An 18340-nucleotide genomic window follows, 5' to 3' on the forward strand; every position below is an offset into this window, starting at 1 on the left:
TCCTGACAGTTGGACGACGGAGCCATCAAGTCCCTGGTCGCAGATTTAGCGCGCCAGTATCTGATAGCACAGAGCATAAAGGGGTCATTTCTCGGAGAACCTGGATATCAGCGCACAGCTTTTGCAGCGGCGAGGACCGGAAACACACTTCCGCGTCCTTGTGTGTCGCCGCTGCGTCTCGCGGCAGCGGCAAGACGCTGCGTTTTGGCACCTCGCCGCAGCGGGGCGCCAGTCACGTGGCTCTCCTCTCATTCGTTGTCTGCTGCTCCACCTTTTTCATTTCGGCAGCCAATTCTCGTGGCGATCTTCCAGGCTTTATCAGTATATAGGAGGATATGGACTAATCTATGCCCTGTTCACTTTTAAGCTCAGACAGCACCTCTGCAGCTGAAGCTACAAGCGCGAACTAGCCCACTCTCCTGGATTTGATACATGCGTTTCCAGTGCGAGTGCTCGTGCTGCGCAAAAACGCCTCAACACAGTGACCTCAAGCTTTTGGTTATCTGACATTGGTTCCGGTCTTAGCTTACGGGTGAACGGAGTATAGGTCTTTTCACATAACGTCAACCCGCCATTTTGTTTATTAGATGTCAGCGTGATGAAAGTTATACGCTTTTGTGAGCTAACAATTTGAGAGTGTGATGTAAATATTGGGAGTGCTTGAATCTGCACGCGCCAGACTGCTCATAACAACAAAATGGTGGACGAAATTACGCCAGTGAAGACACCCTATCGCACTTGCTTTCTTTCTCTGGTTATCTGTCGCTCTCTTAGGCAGTAATCCGCTGTGACAACCCACCCCCAAAACTCCCCTCTGTCTTTCCATTATCTCGTTGTTACTCACCATTCCTCGCTGTAGCTCTCTATGCGCAATAGACCAATCGCACAAGCAAGTCTCGTTACGCAACAAGTGACCACTTGTATCGTGAGAACGGTAGTCTTTCTGCACGCGCGACTACCTTGCTGCGGGTCCGCACGAGCGGAGCACGAGAGGGCAAGGGCCTCTGTTCACTAACGTTGTTCACTGTTCATATTCGTCTGCTTCCTGTGAACTTCTATTCGAGCGGCGTCACGAATCCGTGGAACGCTTAGTGAGATTGGTCTATTCATGGTGTAATACGTAAAGGGTACATGAACGAAAACAGAGAGAGAACTGTACAAGGCGCAACGTGACTTTCAACTGAATGTATCTTTTTATGAAATACTTTTAAAAACATATAAACGGCAGACTTGGCAAAACTCAAAGATATGATCTCAGTGTACTCCCCTCCTCCTCATACACCAGCGGCATTGGTTTTTCGGATATTAGAAATTTTTATGGGACAAGGTCAAAAAGGGTGCGCTTACAGAAGAGTTGTCGTGGTGGGCCTCATTCAGGAAGGCTTCGTAGATATCTCTTCCTGATTATGTACCATCAAAACCACCCTTGTGTAACCGCGCTCTCTTTGTCCTTGTCTGATTATCAATTCTAATATCTGAAAAACCAATGACGCTGGTATTTCAGGGGGGGAGGGGGATGAGCTATGTGGAGCCAAGTTCGTCTGCTTCTTGCACATATGGTTGTGGTGGCGTCAAAAAGCCGAGCTATGATTGGCTCGATTGGAAGGATAGGACTTTGAAGATGGGGGTCCTGCCGGGCACTGTTTGTACATTAAAAGGCCTCAAGGTAGGCTAGCATTGAGATATATCCACTATCCTTCCAATCAGAGCCAATCAGAACGTGCCGTTGTGGCGTCCATGCAACCGGTGGACAAAAAGCGGACGAAGTTGCTTTCCGCATTCATCCCTTTCAAAATACGGCTCTCTGTTGGCAGCAGTGGAATCCCTGCACAATGTCGGAGGTTGCATACGCGTGTAAGCAACGCCCCTCAGCAGTCCCGCAGCCGAGTTAATCTATTTGCATTTACTCAAGCCCACCCCTTGCTTAGAGGAGAAATCAGCATGTACTTGATTAAATTCCCGCCTCATTAACCTGACCTCTCCGTTTGTACGACATTGACTTTAGGGTGAAAGACGGAACAAACAACCATTTGAATGAGTATCTGCGAAAGAATTGGAAATCAGCGTATTTTGTTCAGTTATGGTCTACAGCGCAAACAAACAATTCGCACTAAAACACGAACACAAGTGAAAATAAATCAGTCACGGAGCGCTGGCTATCAACTCAGTGTTGTATTTTGACATCTACGCAGATTGAACATCTACCACACCTCGGTATTTTCTTTTTGTTGCTAGGTAAAACGATTATTTCCTGGATAAGGTTATGAAAGGATGGGTAACATATGTTTTCGGCTAGCTTCACAATGTTCTCAGGCTCAATAATTTCTCGCGTGAGCTGTTTAAGTTCCTGTTCATAACAGTGCAGTTTTTGTTTTCAGTCTGCTGTGCATTCGTAGTCCCGGCAACAGACGCTTAGATTCCAAAGATTTGGAGTATGAACGTTTTTTTTTATCGTTTAGGTGGTCAGCTACACATCTTCCCGTTCTTTTGTAATCGGACTTGTTTTTTTTTTTTGTTTTTTTGTTTTGGGGGGGGGGGGGGAGTATTTCTCAAGAAATGTAACGAAATACATTTCACCCTGATTGCATCGCGATATAAAGAAGTATTCCAAATGCATTTCGGTACAGGAATACAGATACTGGTCGAAACAATGTATCGCGATACAGCAATACAGATACGAAATGGATTTCTGAAATGCTATTTTGATACATTTGTATCACGATACTGCCCAACCCTGTGTGAGATGTTATTAATTTGAAGTATAACCGCTGCAATTGTCAATCTGTTTTTTGACTTGCCTGCTGTATACTCACCCTTCTTGATTCTAAGATGGTTTTCAGCTACAGAGGTTAAAATGTGCGTGAACACCTCACGCACATTTTAACCTCTGTAGCTGAAAACCACCTTATTTTTCCCCTACATATTTGTCTCGAATCTCACGTTTGACGCATGCGGGCAGGACTTTTAGATCGAGTTTTTGAAGCATAGGTTTTTATGCCCCTTCTTAGCAACTATGAATGTGCCGATTGAATTGAAGGATTGACTTTTTTTCTTGCATTATATGTCCAGAAAACAGTCAGGGGTCGAGGAATCTTTCCGATCCACTGCCTGGAAGCTTGTGAATTATCTCTAACTGGTATAAACATATTTTAAAACTGATGAGAACGTCAGACACAATGCTTAGGAGGTCCCTTGCCCTGATGTCTACGAGTATTTTATTGAATCAATGTAGCGGTACGGCTGTACGGTTTCACCACTTTTTAACTGTGTAGGTACTCTCATGAATAGCGAGATATATGTCACAAAGAACTGTTGCAATGCATGATCCAATGCATACTCTCTTTTTTGCAGGTAGATGTTATCATCCCACGTAGCTAAAGTAGATTTTCTATAAAGAGTAAGCAATTGAAAAAAATGACTTCAGTGGTCCTGAAGCAATTTAGGAGGCGATAGCACCAAAAGAATAAATGCAGTATTCGATACATGCTGAAGGATGTTCTTGAGGCAATGCAGAGTATAAATTTTCAACGTAAATTGAAGTCTTGAAAGTGGTCGTCACAACGCCTTTTTAAGAGATGTATTGCCCCGTTTGAGTATTTGTAGCAAGAAGGGATCATGCATTGTGAGACCTGTAGTCTTTTTGTGAAACTAACGGTATGTATTTTTGCCAGGTATACTTTTTCCAATAGGATCCCTCCTAGGCGACAGCCAAATTTGCGTTCCTTTGCGCTGAAAAATATTTATAAACTAAAATTCTTGCTTTTCTCAATGTAGGGGCAAAGATTCTTTAAGTGCAGCGCTTGCTTTAACCTTCTGTCATCGCGTTTCGTTTTTGCTAATAAAATGTCGGTGTGGACTTGATTAACAGAGTCAATAGCTGTTGGAGCTTTTGTTCTCAACACATCTTTGGTTATGACAACCAAACCTCTAATTCTTGTCGGAAAGCATTAGATATAAGGGTTTTCTTTCAAGTAACTATTCACCATTAGAATAGGCAGGGATGTTTGAAGGTGCATATAAAAAAAATATGTCTACGCCTTCAGATGTGCATCTATCACACTCTGATTGGGAGGCTTGTCTCAACACTTGCCTTAGAAGAACCAGTATTTCTGATGCCGACTGTCTATCGTAAGGCAAGTGTCGAGACGAGCTTTCAAATCGGAATGGGACAGATGCACATCTGAAAGTTTAGTCATCCTACCTACATATAAATCTCCAGAACGTCCTCTGCCCATTAAAAAGGTGGATACTTACTTGACGAAAACGAAACCGTATATCTAGTACCGGCACACAAAGAATGAGGTTTGGTGGTCAAACTCAAAGATTTGTTCCGAACAAAATTGTAAGACCTATTGGCACGTTTTTACCAGTCAGAACGATATTTCATGAGCCGAGGTAAAACGTGATGCAAGGAGATTATGCCAAGTACGCGACTTAGAGAATATTTTCTCCTACATTCTGAAAGGCAAGAAGCTTAGTTTAGAAATATTTTCAGCTCTAAGACACACAATGTTAGCTATCGCTTAAGATTGATCGTACGGGAAAAGATTACCTGGCAAAATTCCGTGGTATTATTTTTACACAAAAAATGAACTACATACCATTCCGTAGTTTAATTCTGAAAAAAAAACTCAAACGAAGACATGCGTTTTTCTTTCAAAAAGCACTGTAACGAACAGGTTCAAACCTTCACAGTTTACATCGAGGACATACAATGCATTGCCTCAGGTACGGCTCTTAGTATGTGTCCAAGATGTATTGATCGTTTTGGTGCTGCCGCCTTCCGAAATGGCTCAGGAATTTCAAGCTATTTTTGGTATTGCCTGGCGCATTTATAAAATGTGCCTGCGCTACGTGGGCTGATGGTAGATACCTTCAAAAAAGAGAGTATTGGGTCATGCATGGCACCAAATCTTAGTGACATATATCTCGCACGTCCAGACAGAATTCAACACAAGTGTCTAGAGAGTTCAGAAGTAGTGAAACTGTACCGCTACGTTGATAACTTTTAATACTCTTCGCCATCAACGAAACCTGCTTAACAACCATTCTGTCTAACGTTCTCACCCTTTTTAAAAGTTGTTTAGATCAGTTGGAACTAACTCACGAGCTTCCAGAGAGAGGATCTGAAAAATCCTCTCTCTGGCATTAGGCTGTTCGTCCAGTCCAGTCGCAAACTGCTCCGATTATATCACCCTGCATAGGGATGTAACACAAATGAACACTTGGTGCGATAATGGCTTATGTCTCTTAACTACGAGAGGTGCAAACTTGCACCATTCACGCGAAAAAAAATCTAGTTTTTCTTACGCATACTCACTTGATGGCGTTTCAATTGGCTCTACTCCCTCATACAAGTACCTTGGATTCAACATATCGACATCATCACTGCTAATGCTTCATTAACTCTCAGCTACTTAAAGCGGAATCTAAAATCAGGACCTTCTCACCTAAAGCAACTAGCGCACACTACATTCGTCCGCTCAAAGCTCGAGTATGCCTCATCCATCTGGCATCCGTCACAAGCTTACCTCGCCGACAGTCTGGAAGGAGTTTAAAATTGTGCAGCCCAATTCGTTTCATCACCATACTCCCGCGACACCAGTGTGACGCAGCTTAAACTTAATCTCGAGCTTCCACTGCTCTCTGACCGCAGAATAATTTCTCGATTATGTCTCTAACATAAATTTTACCACACCAGTACCAACATATCTGACTCCATGATATCACCTCCTGATTGCATCTCGTCACGCCTGAATCCGAGCCGTTGCATCAAAAGCCCAGCAGGCCAAACGCTCGCCTTTAATATGTCGTTTCTTCCTCATGCTACGTCTATCTGGAACTCCCATCTTGAAAAAATCATCCGTATTACTGACCCATCCCCTTTTCGCCAATCAGAGACTCCACATATCCAAGAAAGTTTAACAAGAGGTAAATGCATTACTGGGACTACTAATTTTACTGATTTTTTATTTTTTATTTTTGTGTCTATATGTTTTTTACTACCCCCCCCCCTGCTTTCTCCCTTATGTAACGCCCCACGTGCTCTTAAGGCGAAATAAATGAAATAAAATAGAATTCCTAGAACAACGGCTTGTGTTGGCCCACCATATTTATTGGTTATTTAAGCTAAAATGACGGACGCCACCTTTTCATTTCAATTCGACTAACTGAAATTCAACAAAGCGAGGTATAGTAAACATTTACTTAAAAACTCTATTAACAGGTCCTTCCCGCATTCAGTCAAAGTAAGCTTTGAGGCACAAATATCTAGCCAACTAAGTGGGATACCGAACCCAACTATCGATCTCTGTGACTGAAAACCTGCTTAACAAAATCAAGAAAAGGTACAACAGGAAATTCAAGAAACAGAATTGAAAGCCCAGCAGTCATGCATTACGTTCATAACACGCTCACAAAATCTCAAGAATATAGGAATCCGTGTAAACTTTGATGTAGTGTTTTCAGCCTCCAACAAACTCTTTAGCTGATGCAAAAAAAAATCTATTCTACCCAAATTTATAATGCAGGCCGCACTAAAAAGCATTCCACTCCTGACTTCCCGCGCACAGGAGGGTGTGTTTATAATCCCATCCTACGTGGCAAACAATACATAGAGCAAACTCAAAAAATCTCTAAATGAGTGCTCAAGAGCCAACAAAAGCATGAAAGAAGCAAATTCCGGACGGTTAGGCATATAAACCAGGGACTGCGGATACTCGGAGGATTTTAAATAAAAACTGATATGATATAAGTCCAAACTTTTAGCAGCTCACGCGAGAAATTACTGACGCTGAGAACATTGTGAATCTAGACGAAACGTGTGTTAGCAAGCTCTCTATAAGTTTCTCCGAGGAAAAGTTGTTTTCCTTAGTAGCAGAGAGAAAATATAGAAATGTGGTAGATGTGAAAGGAGTGTAAAAGAATTCTACATAAAACACTCACTCGATACTCAGCGCTGAATGAGTGGGGTCTTTTTGCTGGTGTGCACGCACCAGTGTGAAATATTTCTTGTGAGCTGGTAATCATAATTACGAACAGCCAACTCACCCAATCCTCGGATTTAAGAAAAGCTAGTTTACGTTGGTAGTCCGTTAAGATAAAATTACGAGCCTCAGACTCCTTCACAGGTTGACAAAAAGCCAACTAGAGGTTATGTTCGAACATAAATAAATGATTTCATTGAAACATTTGGAAACCCAAGGTGCCATTTATTAATATCGTAAAAAAAAGCAACAGAGCAGTGTCGGGGGTAACTGTTTTCGATGGCTCCAGTTTTAAAACTGCCATAAGAATGACACTATTTTACTATTTAATTAACAGTTTATTATTTGCACTCTTAGAATTCGTTGCTGCTTTTGTTTTTGCTTGATATATGTCACCAACTCCCCTGTACAATCTCCACGCGCCTCTGAGGCTATGTGGAGAAAGAAAAATAAACTTTTTTAAAACAGCAGAAGAGATCGCTAAGGGGCACCTCACCATTTATATTAATGGAGTTAGCACACAAACAACAAACAAAAAAAAGACACGCGGAAGACACTTAAGACTGCTTACGTGTAGGAATGCAAAAGTATTTCTACATGCAGTGCTCTCCTACAAGCACTGCGTCACGTCTCCCTTTTTCGCACGTTGGTGACATCACGCTCCCCCTCTGCGCAGGCGCAGCGCCCCCGCCGGCTCCATTGTTTCCGTGACGAGGCATCTGCGTTGCTGTGCTTTTCTTTGTGTTTTATGTCTCAGGCGCGTCCGACTAGACCTTGAGCGCCCCCGCCGGCTTCGGTGGCGAAGCATCGGCGTTGCTGTGCTTTTCCTTGTGTTTTGTTTCTGAGGCGCGTCCGCTTTGACCTTGAGTGAGTGGCGCGTGTCTATGACGTATTTTTAGAGCCATCTCTGGAGCAAAACACCGATACCGCCTTTCGCGTAACGGGACATCTAAGGCTTTCGTTTTTAAATTTTTGAGAAAAAGCACATCCTTCCGAAATTTTCAAAAAAGATGCCCGGTAACATATGGTTACAACACCCTTCTGCTTTAGCCGGCGCAAAGCACCGGCGGAGCATCGGGTGTTGTAATCGCAGTTATAGAAACGATCTGTTAAAACTCTCTATTAGCTTCATTCAAAAAGAACGCCCGCTATACTTGCACCATACCTTAAGCAAAAAGGTGGATGCATGGTTTGACACAAGTTAGCCATTGCAAAACTCTATGAACACCGCGGATGAGATGTTGTGTTACATAAAATGATTTTTAAAGGGTCCATGGCACTAAAGTTACGTAGTTTTCGCCACTGAGAGTTGTTTATCCGCTTAAACAACAGCGCTTACAAACTTACAAAAACGGCGTCTTGTTTGCATCTTTCCACGGCTTTCCTCAAGCTCTGCTCTTTTTCTTCCCTGCTTGACAAGGGGCTGTCGAAGATCTTGCAGAAGGAGAGGCTCTCTTCCGTGGAGGCGTGAAACGAATCAACTCTGCCGTGGAGGAATTGGCGAGTTGAAGCCGCTCCTAACACCATGACTGGGCTGCCAATACACCTGGTTACAAATAGACCGACTTACACTTTCTTTATGAACACGAATTCCAAACAAGCAGTTAAGTGAGGAGTGAATCAACAGAATTTATAAAGTTCAGATAAAAAGAACAGTGGTTAGATCTTTTATACCGTTATATGTGTAATCACTTTAAAGAAACACCTGCGTCATCGTTTCCGTATTCCGTCTGGCATTACCAAGTACCCCGTCTGTTGTGCGACAGAATGTAAATTAGTAGACGTTTTCGTTCAAAATAAATTAGTCTTTTTTTTTCGGTATTCTGCAAGCGATAATGGATGTAATATGTATACAAAAAAAAATACAGAAATTATCCGGTGATGTAAAGAGTTCCCCTCTTTACATCACCGGATAATTTCTGTATTTTTTTTTTGTATACATATTACATCCACTATCGCTTGCAGAATACCGAAAAAAAAGACTAATTTATTTTGAACGAAAACGTCTACTAATTTACATTCTGTCGCGGCAGTCTCGAAATATAAAAATAATATTAGCAGAAGGTAAAGTACCGTGCTCAAAGGAACGAGATGCACCAGTGGAGCTTGTGAGTAAAAGTGAGAGAAGTGTTGAAAACAAAGAAAGCCTGGAACACGGAGAGTGTGGCTTCGCGAATACACAGTTACACCTGAGATCCCGGGAGTACCTTAGATTCGCGGAGTAGCGAGGACATGCACTCGCCTGGTCTACTTCGTTGTCGTTGAGCACTGTACATTGTGATATTCATGAGCACCCAGGAACACTAGATAAGTTGATAGAGTTGAGACCAGAAGTCTAACTTCCGTTTAATGAGTTGAGGGCAGAATATAGAATGTGTCATGGGGAGTTTAAATCCGAAAGGCATTTAAGCTAGTCAGAATCAAACACTTTGCTAATACTACGCGACACATTACAGCTTAGAGGGGCCGTGCAACGAGATTTGGTGTTAATGTTGGCACATCGTTAGTTTCGCCCCATGTCGCAGTACAAGAAACGTCTTACAATTTGCGAGCGAGAACAAAATTGGTTTTTGTGTATGGCTCGTCAAAATTTTAGGCGCTGGAGATAATCAGCCATCTGACTTTAGTCCTCTCATCCACAGGCGCAGGAACTCCGCACTTACGAAGAATGTTTGTATATTGTTTTGTTCGCGTCCATAATTCTTCTTGCCTTATTGAATGTCCGTATGTGGGGCCCACCAGGAATTCTTACATGTTATTAAATACTATTCAAAAAACCTTTTAAGGGTCGTAGATATTCGTCAAAGTTTTCTAAAAGGCCCGACGTGTCGTTCAATATGTTCTAAATGGTGTAAGGGACCCGTCATAGTGTTTTGAGATGCCTGTGGGGTCTGTCCCAGACTTTTCCGTGAAAGCACGGCACCCATCAATATCATTTTATGGGTATGCGGTTGAGATCAGGATGTATGCGTCGGAGAGCAGTGTAGTATTTTTTTTTAATTATTTCGGTTGCCAATTTTGTGAAAGTGCTTCACTTTCGGTATGTTCGAAATTAACTTTGGGATGACGGTGGCGCCTACGAAACTGTTACCGACGAGGGTAGTCGCACAGTCGTGTTGATATAATTCATAGTGACACTAATTGGCGCAGGACAAAACACAAGTCTCTCTGCGTTGGGCGTTCGATCAGCTCGTTGTCATCACGCTCGACGTAACGGCGTGCGTGACACAAACACACAACCAAAAGAAGCACTCGCTCAGCGCCAACTTACAACACTTGGTTTGCAAGTTCATATGCAATGCATATGTCGGTTTCGTTTTGTTGTTGTCTGTTTTGCTATTTTTAGGCGGGTAAGCCGTATCATAACCTCAACTTCGCCTCAGAACATATCACCCCACACAGCAAACAGCGCGAAGGACGATTACAATGAGCGCCGCTAATTCGCACGCGAACACTGGCAGGTGGCGCAAGTCATCTCCCAGTATCTAGCGCAGAGACCATGCGTACTCTACACACCCCAATGGCAGCTCATAGAGTCATTACAATGAACGCTAGAGGCTTAGCTGGCGCTAGTGTCTACGGGACTTCCGGTAGCAAATCGAAGCCGACAACAAGTAGTCTACTTTCCCAGTCTTCCTGTGTATTCTTATGGGAAAGCATACATGATGGTTTTCTCTTCGCCATTGCATAATACAAATCCGCGTAGTTTCTTTAAAGGTAACGGCACCGTGTAGCTTTGTTCACATCATAAAGTGTAATTTATTGAGTTGATGTGTTTTTATAGATGTTTAAGTTAATAAAAATTGAGGCCCAGGTCTATGTTGTACAGCGCGATATGTCAATACAAGCTAAGAATACAATAAAAAAATGAAAGCCGTTTACAACTCCCTGTAATGCCGAATTAAGAGCGCAGCTCTTGAGGAGGAGGAGGGAAGGTTCACGTGTTCGCGGGGGAAGGGGGGGGGGGTCAGGTGACCTGGGAAGGGGGGGGGGGGCTTCGTGACCTGAGGTCACGTCACCTTGGTGGGGTCACATGACCCCCTCCCCAAGGTCACGTGGGGGTCACGGGACGTTGGGGGAGTCACGTGTCCACGGGGGTCACGTGAACCATCAGAGAAATTTTTCTGCTTGATGTAGCGGGGAATTTTTTCCGCTGAATTTAGCGGGGAAATTTTTTCCGCTAGATTTAGCGGGAAATTTTTTCGCTAGATTTAGCGGGGAAATATTTCCGAAAATTTAGCGGGGAAAATTTCCCGCTAAATTTAGCGGGGAAATATTTGCGCTAGATTTAGCGGGGAAATCTTTCCGCGAGATTTAGCGGGAAATATTTTTCCGCTAGATTTAGCGGGATAATTTTTTCGCTAGATTTAGCGGGGAAATGTTTCCGTTAGATTTAGCGGGCAAATTTTTCCGGTAGATTTAGCGGGAAAATTTTTCCGCTAGATTTAGCGGGGAAATTTACCTACGATGCACCGCGCGGTTACGCCGACTGCGACGCCGACGCCGCTCAAACCGGGAACGGGCGCCTAAGAGCTGCGCTCTAAAAAATGAAAGCCGTTTACAACTCCCTGTAACGCCGAATTGGAGCGCAGCTCCTGAAGAGGAGGAGGGAAGTGTACTGAGGGTCACGGGTTCTCGGGGGGGTCACGTGACCTCGAGGAGGGGGGCACGTGACATGGGGGCGTGGTCACGTGACCCCCCAACTCCCCCCGAGGTCACGTGACCTTGGGGAGGGGGTCACGTGGCTTGGAGACAAGTGAATTCAAAGGGGGTCACGTGACTCCCAGGTCACATGACCCCCCAGATAAATTTCCTGCTATATTTAGCGGGGAAATTTTTCTGCTAGATTTGGCGGCAAAATTTTTCCGCTAGATTTCGCGGGTAAATTTTCCTTCTAGATTTAACGGGTAAATTTTTCCACTAGATTTAGCGGGGAAATTTTTCCGCTAGATATAGCGGGGAAATTTTTCCGCTAGATTTAGCGGGGAAGTTTTCCCACTAGATTAAGCGGAACAATTTCTCTGCTAAAATTAGCGGGGAAATTTTCCCGCTAGATTTAGCGGGTAAATTTTTCCGTTTGATTTAGCGGGGAAATTTTTCCGCTAGATTTAGCGGGGAATTTCCCCATACTGCACCGCGCGGTTACGCCGACGGCGACGCCCCTCAAGCCGGAAACGGGCGCCTAAGAGCTGCGCTCTAAAAAGTAAAAGCCTTTACAACTCCCTGTAAAGCCGAGTTAGAGCGCGGCTCTTGAGGAGGAGGAGGAGGAAAGGGTACTGTGGGTCACGTACGTGCTCTCGGGGGCGGGGGGAGGGCTCACGTGACCTCGGGGGAGGGGAGGGGGGCATCACTTGACTCCCCAGGTCACGTGATCTTAAGAGAAATTGTTCCGCTAGATTTAGCGGCGAAATTTTTCCTCTAAATCTAGCGGGGAAATACTTCCACTAGATTTAGCGGGAACATGTTTCCGCTAGATTTAGTGCGGAAATTATTTCGCTAGATTTAGAGGGGAAATTTTCCGCCAGATTTAGAGGGGAACTTTTTCCGCTAGATTTAGTGGGAAAATATTTTTTGTCAAATTTAGCGGGGAAGTTTTTTCGCTAGATCTAGCGGGAAACTTTTTCCGCTAGATTTAGCGGGGAAATTTTTTTTGCTAGATTTAGCGAGGAAATTTGTCCGCTAGATTTAGCGGGGAAATATTTCCTCTAGATTTAGCGGGTAAATTTTTCCATTAGATTTAGCTGGAAATTTTTCCGCTAGATTAAGTGGGTAAATTTTACCGCTAAATTTAGCGAAGAATTTTTCCACGCGGTTACACCGACGGCGACGACGACGTTGACGCCGACGGCGACGCCGCTCAATCCGGAAACGGGCGCCTAAGAGCTGCGCTCTAGAAATAAAAGATGTTTACAATTGTCTGTAGCGCCGAATGGGAGCGCAGCTCTTGAGGAGGAGAAGTTGAGGGTATGCGCCTCCTCCTTCCCCACTAAATTTAGCGGGAATGTTGCCAATGTTAGATGCGTGCACGTCACGTGACGTCACATGTGACGTTTACGTCACGTGTTTCGCATAATGACATCATACGTGGTTTCACGAGGGTAACGTTTTGACGTTACCATCGTGACCGTCACGGGAGTTACCCTCACGAGGGTAACCCTCACTGGGATTACCAACCCTCACGAGAGTTACCCTTACGAGGGTAACCGTCGTAAGACTCACGGGGGTAACCCTCACGAGGGTTACCGTTACAGGGGTAACCCTCACGGGGTTACCCTCACGAGGGTAACCTCTGTGAGGGTAGCCCCCGTGAGAATTACGCTGGTGAGGGTTCGCTCATAGGGGTTACCCTCGTGGGGGTATCCCTCTTGGGGGTTACCCCAGTGAGGGTAACCCTTACGGGGGCTTCACGTGACGTCATGAGGGCTACCCTCACGAGGGTAACCGTCCTGACGTCACGCGTGACGTTGCACGTCCTATAATGCAACGCTAGGCAGTTGTGTTGCATACGAGAAACGTTCTAGCGTCACAAACGTTTAGCGTTACACTTAATTTCCAGACACCAGACGTCTACGTTCACGCAGCCCTGCATCAGACAGTTTAACGCGTACAATGTGTCAACATGATAGTTGTTCCAACGATGAAGCGATCCAGCCGCTGAGCGGGCTGATAATCCTGGCGATTTTCAAACGCCTTCTATTCTTGTGAGCTCCTCCCACACAATGTGCACAGGTGGTCGAACTCCTCCTACCCTACCTCACTGCTCCTCGCCTACCCCTCTGGTCACATGACCTGCCGTTATCCAATCAGCGTCGAGAACCACACTCCTCCCTCCCCACCAGTCAACCAATCAGTGTCGAGCCTCCCGGCCACGTTTTATCTGGGCCTCACAAAATGCCGAACACCTTGACAAAGAGCGTTTCACGTTAATAGCACCTCAAATCACGGGAATTCCTGCTTCCGGTGCTCACACCATTCGGTCGCACGATCATCGGCTCCTGTATATTTAGGCAGAAAAGAATGCTACAATGCTGTATACCGTGCCACCTTTTGCACTTCTGTAAACTGTGGGGGGTAGATGCCCAGTCAGGCAGAAATGCCTTTCGAGACTACCTCCCTACCGGGCTTGGCCTGTGAAAATCCCAATAAACTTTCACTTTCACTTTCACTTTCACACTGGAGCATCGACAACGGCCCTTGCCGGCCGTAGCTTTTTTGTCTTCTACAAATGAAGAGTCAAAATTCTTGCTAAGACGGTGGAATTGACCACAGACTTTTTAATGCGACTGGTGTAGCAGTTAACTGGAACAAATGCTGCGGTTTCTGGCACAGCTTCTAGGCGAGGACGCCTTCGACTTTTAAGGGCGTAAGCTGAACCTTTGTGCTAGCCAGCTACCTCGGCACGCCACTAAGCTCGTTCCGTAACAGCTGGGTGTACTGGTCGGATATTGCTGCCGACCTGGGTCGGCGTGCTTCGAGACGCAAGCACAGCGATCTGTCTATCTTCACCCGAGCAACAGTGTGTCATGTTTTTCTAAGGGCAAAGCTGTGGAATGTGTTACAAATACTTCACTGCGATTGCATGAGTACTCACAAATTTCCCCGCTTATTTGCAACCTCTATTTTGCGTTCCGGCTGGGAGCCTATGCGCCGAGATAGTCTGTTTCGTCATGCTTCCCAAAATGGGCTTGGGCTCTCGAACCTGTTTGTTAGGCAAATTGTATCATGTATTATGCTCTTGCGCGATCAGAAGCATACGCTTATACGCTCTTTTATTCAAAGAGTTCCGGCGCTTTATATCCCATTGTTCTTGGTTACCTCATAATGTCATGGCGAAATGAAGGTTGTAGGTTTTCTGAAAGAGATCGTGGACTGTGTGAGTTTTCTAAAAACACGATTTTCGCGCGAGTACCTTTTAGGTGTTAATAAGAAAGCACTCACGTGGGACCTTCTTTACTGTCTCTCCCCGCCCTCCCGACCCTCCCCCTCTATATAAACGTGTACAAGAAGGTTAATGTTGAAAACCTACTTGTGCGCGTAAAGATGTGCGTGGTCGCCGCTGCAAAAGTTTATCTTTTTCAAATTACACAGCGACACCCTCCGCGTCAAAGTAAGGTTCAAAGAAAAGGGCATATTCGCACCATGAAGCAAAAAGCCAGAGAACGCGCAGCATGTGTTAATTTCGGCTGAGATGTGATATTTTTCTCGAACATTCTCCAGCGTACATTAAAAAATGAACGTTTTATATCAACGCCCACATACGATACGATTTTGAATGTGGAGTCAATTGAGGTCTCCAACGAGATGTTTATGTTGACTGGGTTACTAAACAAAACGCGGATCTCTTTTCGTCCTCCCGATTAAGATGCAAAAATAAATGCATGTGCATTTTCGTATACCTATGGAACAAGCTCAGAGTGTGTATTAAGCGGATGAAAATGTACTCGAATGGTGTAGTATTTTCGAAGCTCTCCTCCAAGTTCGAGGATTTCAGTTCTTGGACCCAAAATATCTGGTGGGCGTTTTATCGAGTAACTGAAAGCTCTCCAAAGTGCGTAACCTTGATTAACTTCTACTTCAATAAAGAAAAGAAAAAAAAAAAGAAGCGATGTGTCGTGACGTACTGGGTAGACATGCGCTTAATAACCTAGAAGGTCTTGGTTCAACTTCTGCCTAGTGCAAATGCGTTTTTGTGCGATTGCAGGTTTCGAGTCTCTCCGCCACGATTCTATCTATGCTTCACTTTTATCTGGACTTCAAGGAATGTGGACATCTAGCCAAAAACGTATAGGAGGGCACTTAAAACTGCTTGCGAAAGCATTCCTACACGTAGCGCATTCCTCCCCCCCCCCCCCCCCCCCCCCCCCCCAGGCAGAGCGCCCATCTTCATTTTCCACACGGCGCACCGGAGATGAAATCACGCTCCCCCGCTGCGCAACCGCAGCGCCCCCTTCGGCTCCAGTGACGAACCATCTGCGCTGCTGTGCTTTTGTTTCTGTTTTATTTCTGAGGCGCGTCCACTTTGACTTGAGCGGCGCGTGCTTGATGACATATTCATGTGACCTAAAGTCTCTTGAGGGTGCTTTTTACAAGTAACGACAATTATTATGAATGACAAATCACACTTCGCTGGAGCAAACTGGCATTTGTTCCAGAGAAGTGCGACTCTAAAACCTGCACCGTCACGCAGTAGGTGCTTCAAAGGATGTCGCTACTTGTAGGAAGCTCTTATCTAGTATCTTTGATGTGGCCATCTTTCGTGCACAACAGCGCCGCCTTTTCTCGTAATTGGAGATATAAGGTATTCGCGTTAATAATGTTTTGCGGTAAATCCGCGCGAAACATAGAGAGAAACACGCGGCGCATCGGTTGGCCCAGCACGAAACGGCGTCGGCTCTTTTTGTGACGTCGCAGCCAACATCATTTTTTCTTCGTCTCAGCTTAAGTCCAAACATAGCCGATGGTACCAGCTAATAGAACCATCAAGGAGCATCAAAAGTGCAAGTTAATACGCCTTTTCTGTCTACCACTGGTTCAGCGATGATAGAACGCGTACAGAAACAGGACGAACACCATGACGGTACGCTGTTGACGCTGTTTGATTTACCCTATCAGCTCGGACTGTCGTCTGCGTCTGAAATAAAGCACCCTGATAGAGGTGTTTGATAAAAGTACCGTCCACCATTGCTGTGTATACGCGCAAACCAACGTGCCAGGAGCAGGTGCTCCACCGCCATTTGCTTCCAAGGGCCGTTCATTTCAGCGCTCCTCCATCATTTACCTCCAAGGACCACTCGAGGCACAGACCTAATGCACTGGCGTATTTGACGCTGCTTGCAAGACAAACGCAAACACATAGGCGGGTGTTTAGGCTGGAATTCAAGGGATTGTCCTGTAAAGTGTTTTCCTTCAGAAAATAATTCAATTCAAATATGTCATTGCTTTGGGGAATATCGTCCGCACATTATCCACAATTTTTATTCTCCTCCGCGCAAGTAATTAAAATTTTAACAGAACACGACTGCTCAGATTGCGCTCGCAAAACACGCAATTTTTACTTTGGCAGCAGCGAAAAGCTCTGAGTTAACATCATCCACAGAAATTCATGACAACTCTTGACTTCTGTCTCGGCTAAATACATTTGTTCTTAAAAAGGCAAAAGTTGCTCTATTGATGGAAGCTCAAATCTTCGGCGATAATCTTTGTACGCATCATCGGCCTTGTTAACCAATCCGGAAATATATTAACGCCTCCGCCTCTGACGTTACCGTGTCTCATGTGACATCACGACACAAAGAGCCATGCATTCCTGCGAGATTTGGCGTGAATGCTCGTACTGATGTTCATAATTCATTTAACAAATATAGGGGCGTATTTTAATCAAATGAATATCGTATCTAACGATATTCACGATCTTTCAACATGATCAGCGCAAAAACGTAGTAAGTTTGGTATATCACCGGACAATCCATTAAGCTGAAACGAAATATACAGACAAGGGCGAAACTTTTGGAGGCGTGACGTCACCAACGTCACAAGAAGTAGGCAATTGTGAATGTTGGACATCTCTTGTGGCTTCCCATTTTTTCACGCTTTTGGGAGAGTGGTGATGTAGTGACATATGCAAGATGCTTCAACAGTGAGTAAACTACCATTTTAACTTCACTCATTTGTTTAATTTTGTGTTTTTAGCATTCAAAATCATAACATATAATTTAATTAAAATTTCGAAAGGTCCAAGGTTCAGTAACAGAGCGAACGGAACTGCCACGTATTGATCGAAGGTTGTGGCATCGGGCGGTAGCATTTCAACCGAATGCGCTGAAACGCATTCTGTCGTAAACAGTCACAAATGGCATAAAAACAGTTAGTGTGCTCACGGTTATATTCAAAAGCAAGTGTGTCAACCAGAATTTATAGGTAAGCTGCCGAATTAAGGGTATCTCTTGATTCTAAATGTGAAGCGGTTATTTCGGGATTTTTTTTTTATTCGATCTATTGTTCTGCAGTGTCAATTTTTATGTCGAGGAGAAGATCGGTGCTTATCGAGGATTATGTTGAAGAAATTGGAACTGGAGCATAAGATTTCTCAATTCTTAGAGAACATGCCCATGTTCCAAATACGATAAGAGAAGGGACGTAGCGATAAGAGAAGGAAACAAGATAACGGGTATGATTCCGAAGAAACCAGATACTTGATGTGTTTCAGGAAACATATAACCCCGAATGGAACCTGCACCTGAATCGCAGAATTCCAAGCTTAACTGAAAGAAATGACTACCCACTGTTTTATTTTGTGTTAAGGTGGAACACATCCCACACCGAGACTGTTTCTTTTTTTTTTAATTACACCCCTA

The 18340-nt window shown here is 44.5% G+C and overlaps 1 protein-coding gene across 1 annotated transcript in view; it reads right to left on the reverse strand.

Annotated features, from left to right (window-relative positions):
* LOC115309644 (carnitine O-acetyltransferase-like) overlaps window positions 1-18340 on the reverse strand; it is a 62338-nt gene that overhangs the window by 11520 nt on the left and 32478 nt on the right. Inside the window, exon 6 of the mRNA XM_042288159.1 lies at window positions 8334-8532. Coding sequence (XP_042144093.1) covers window positions 8334-8532 — 199 coding nt within the window. The remainder of the gene's footprint in view (window positions 1-8333; window positions 8533-18340) is intronic.

The sequence above is a fragment of the Ixodes scapularis genome, unplaced genomic scaffold (genome assembly GCF_016920785.2).
Source record: "Ixodes scapularis isolate PalLabHiFi unplaced genomic scaffold, ASM1692078v2 ptg001212l_1___fragment_1__unscaffolded, whole genome shotgun sequence".
In the NCBI taxonomy this organism is placed as follows: domain Eukaryota; kingdom Metazoa; phylum Arthropoda; class Arachnida; order Ixodida; family Ixodidae; genus Ixodes; species Ixodes scapularis.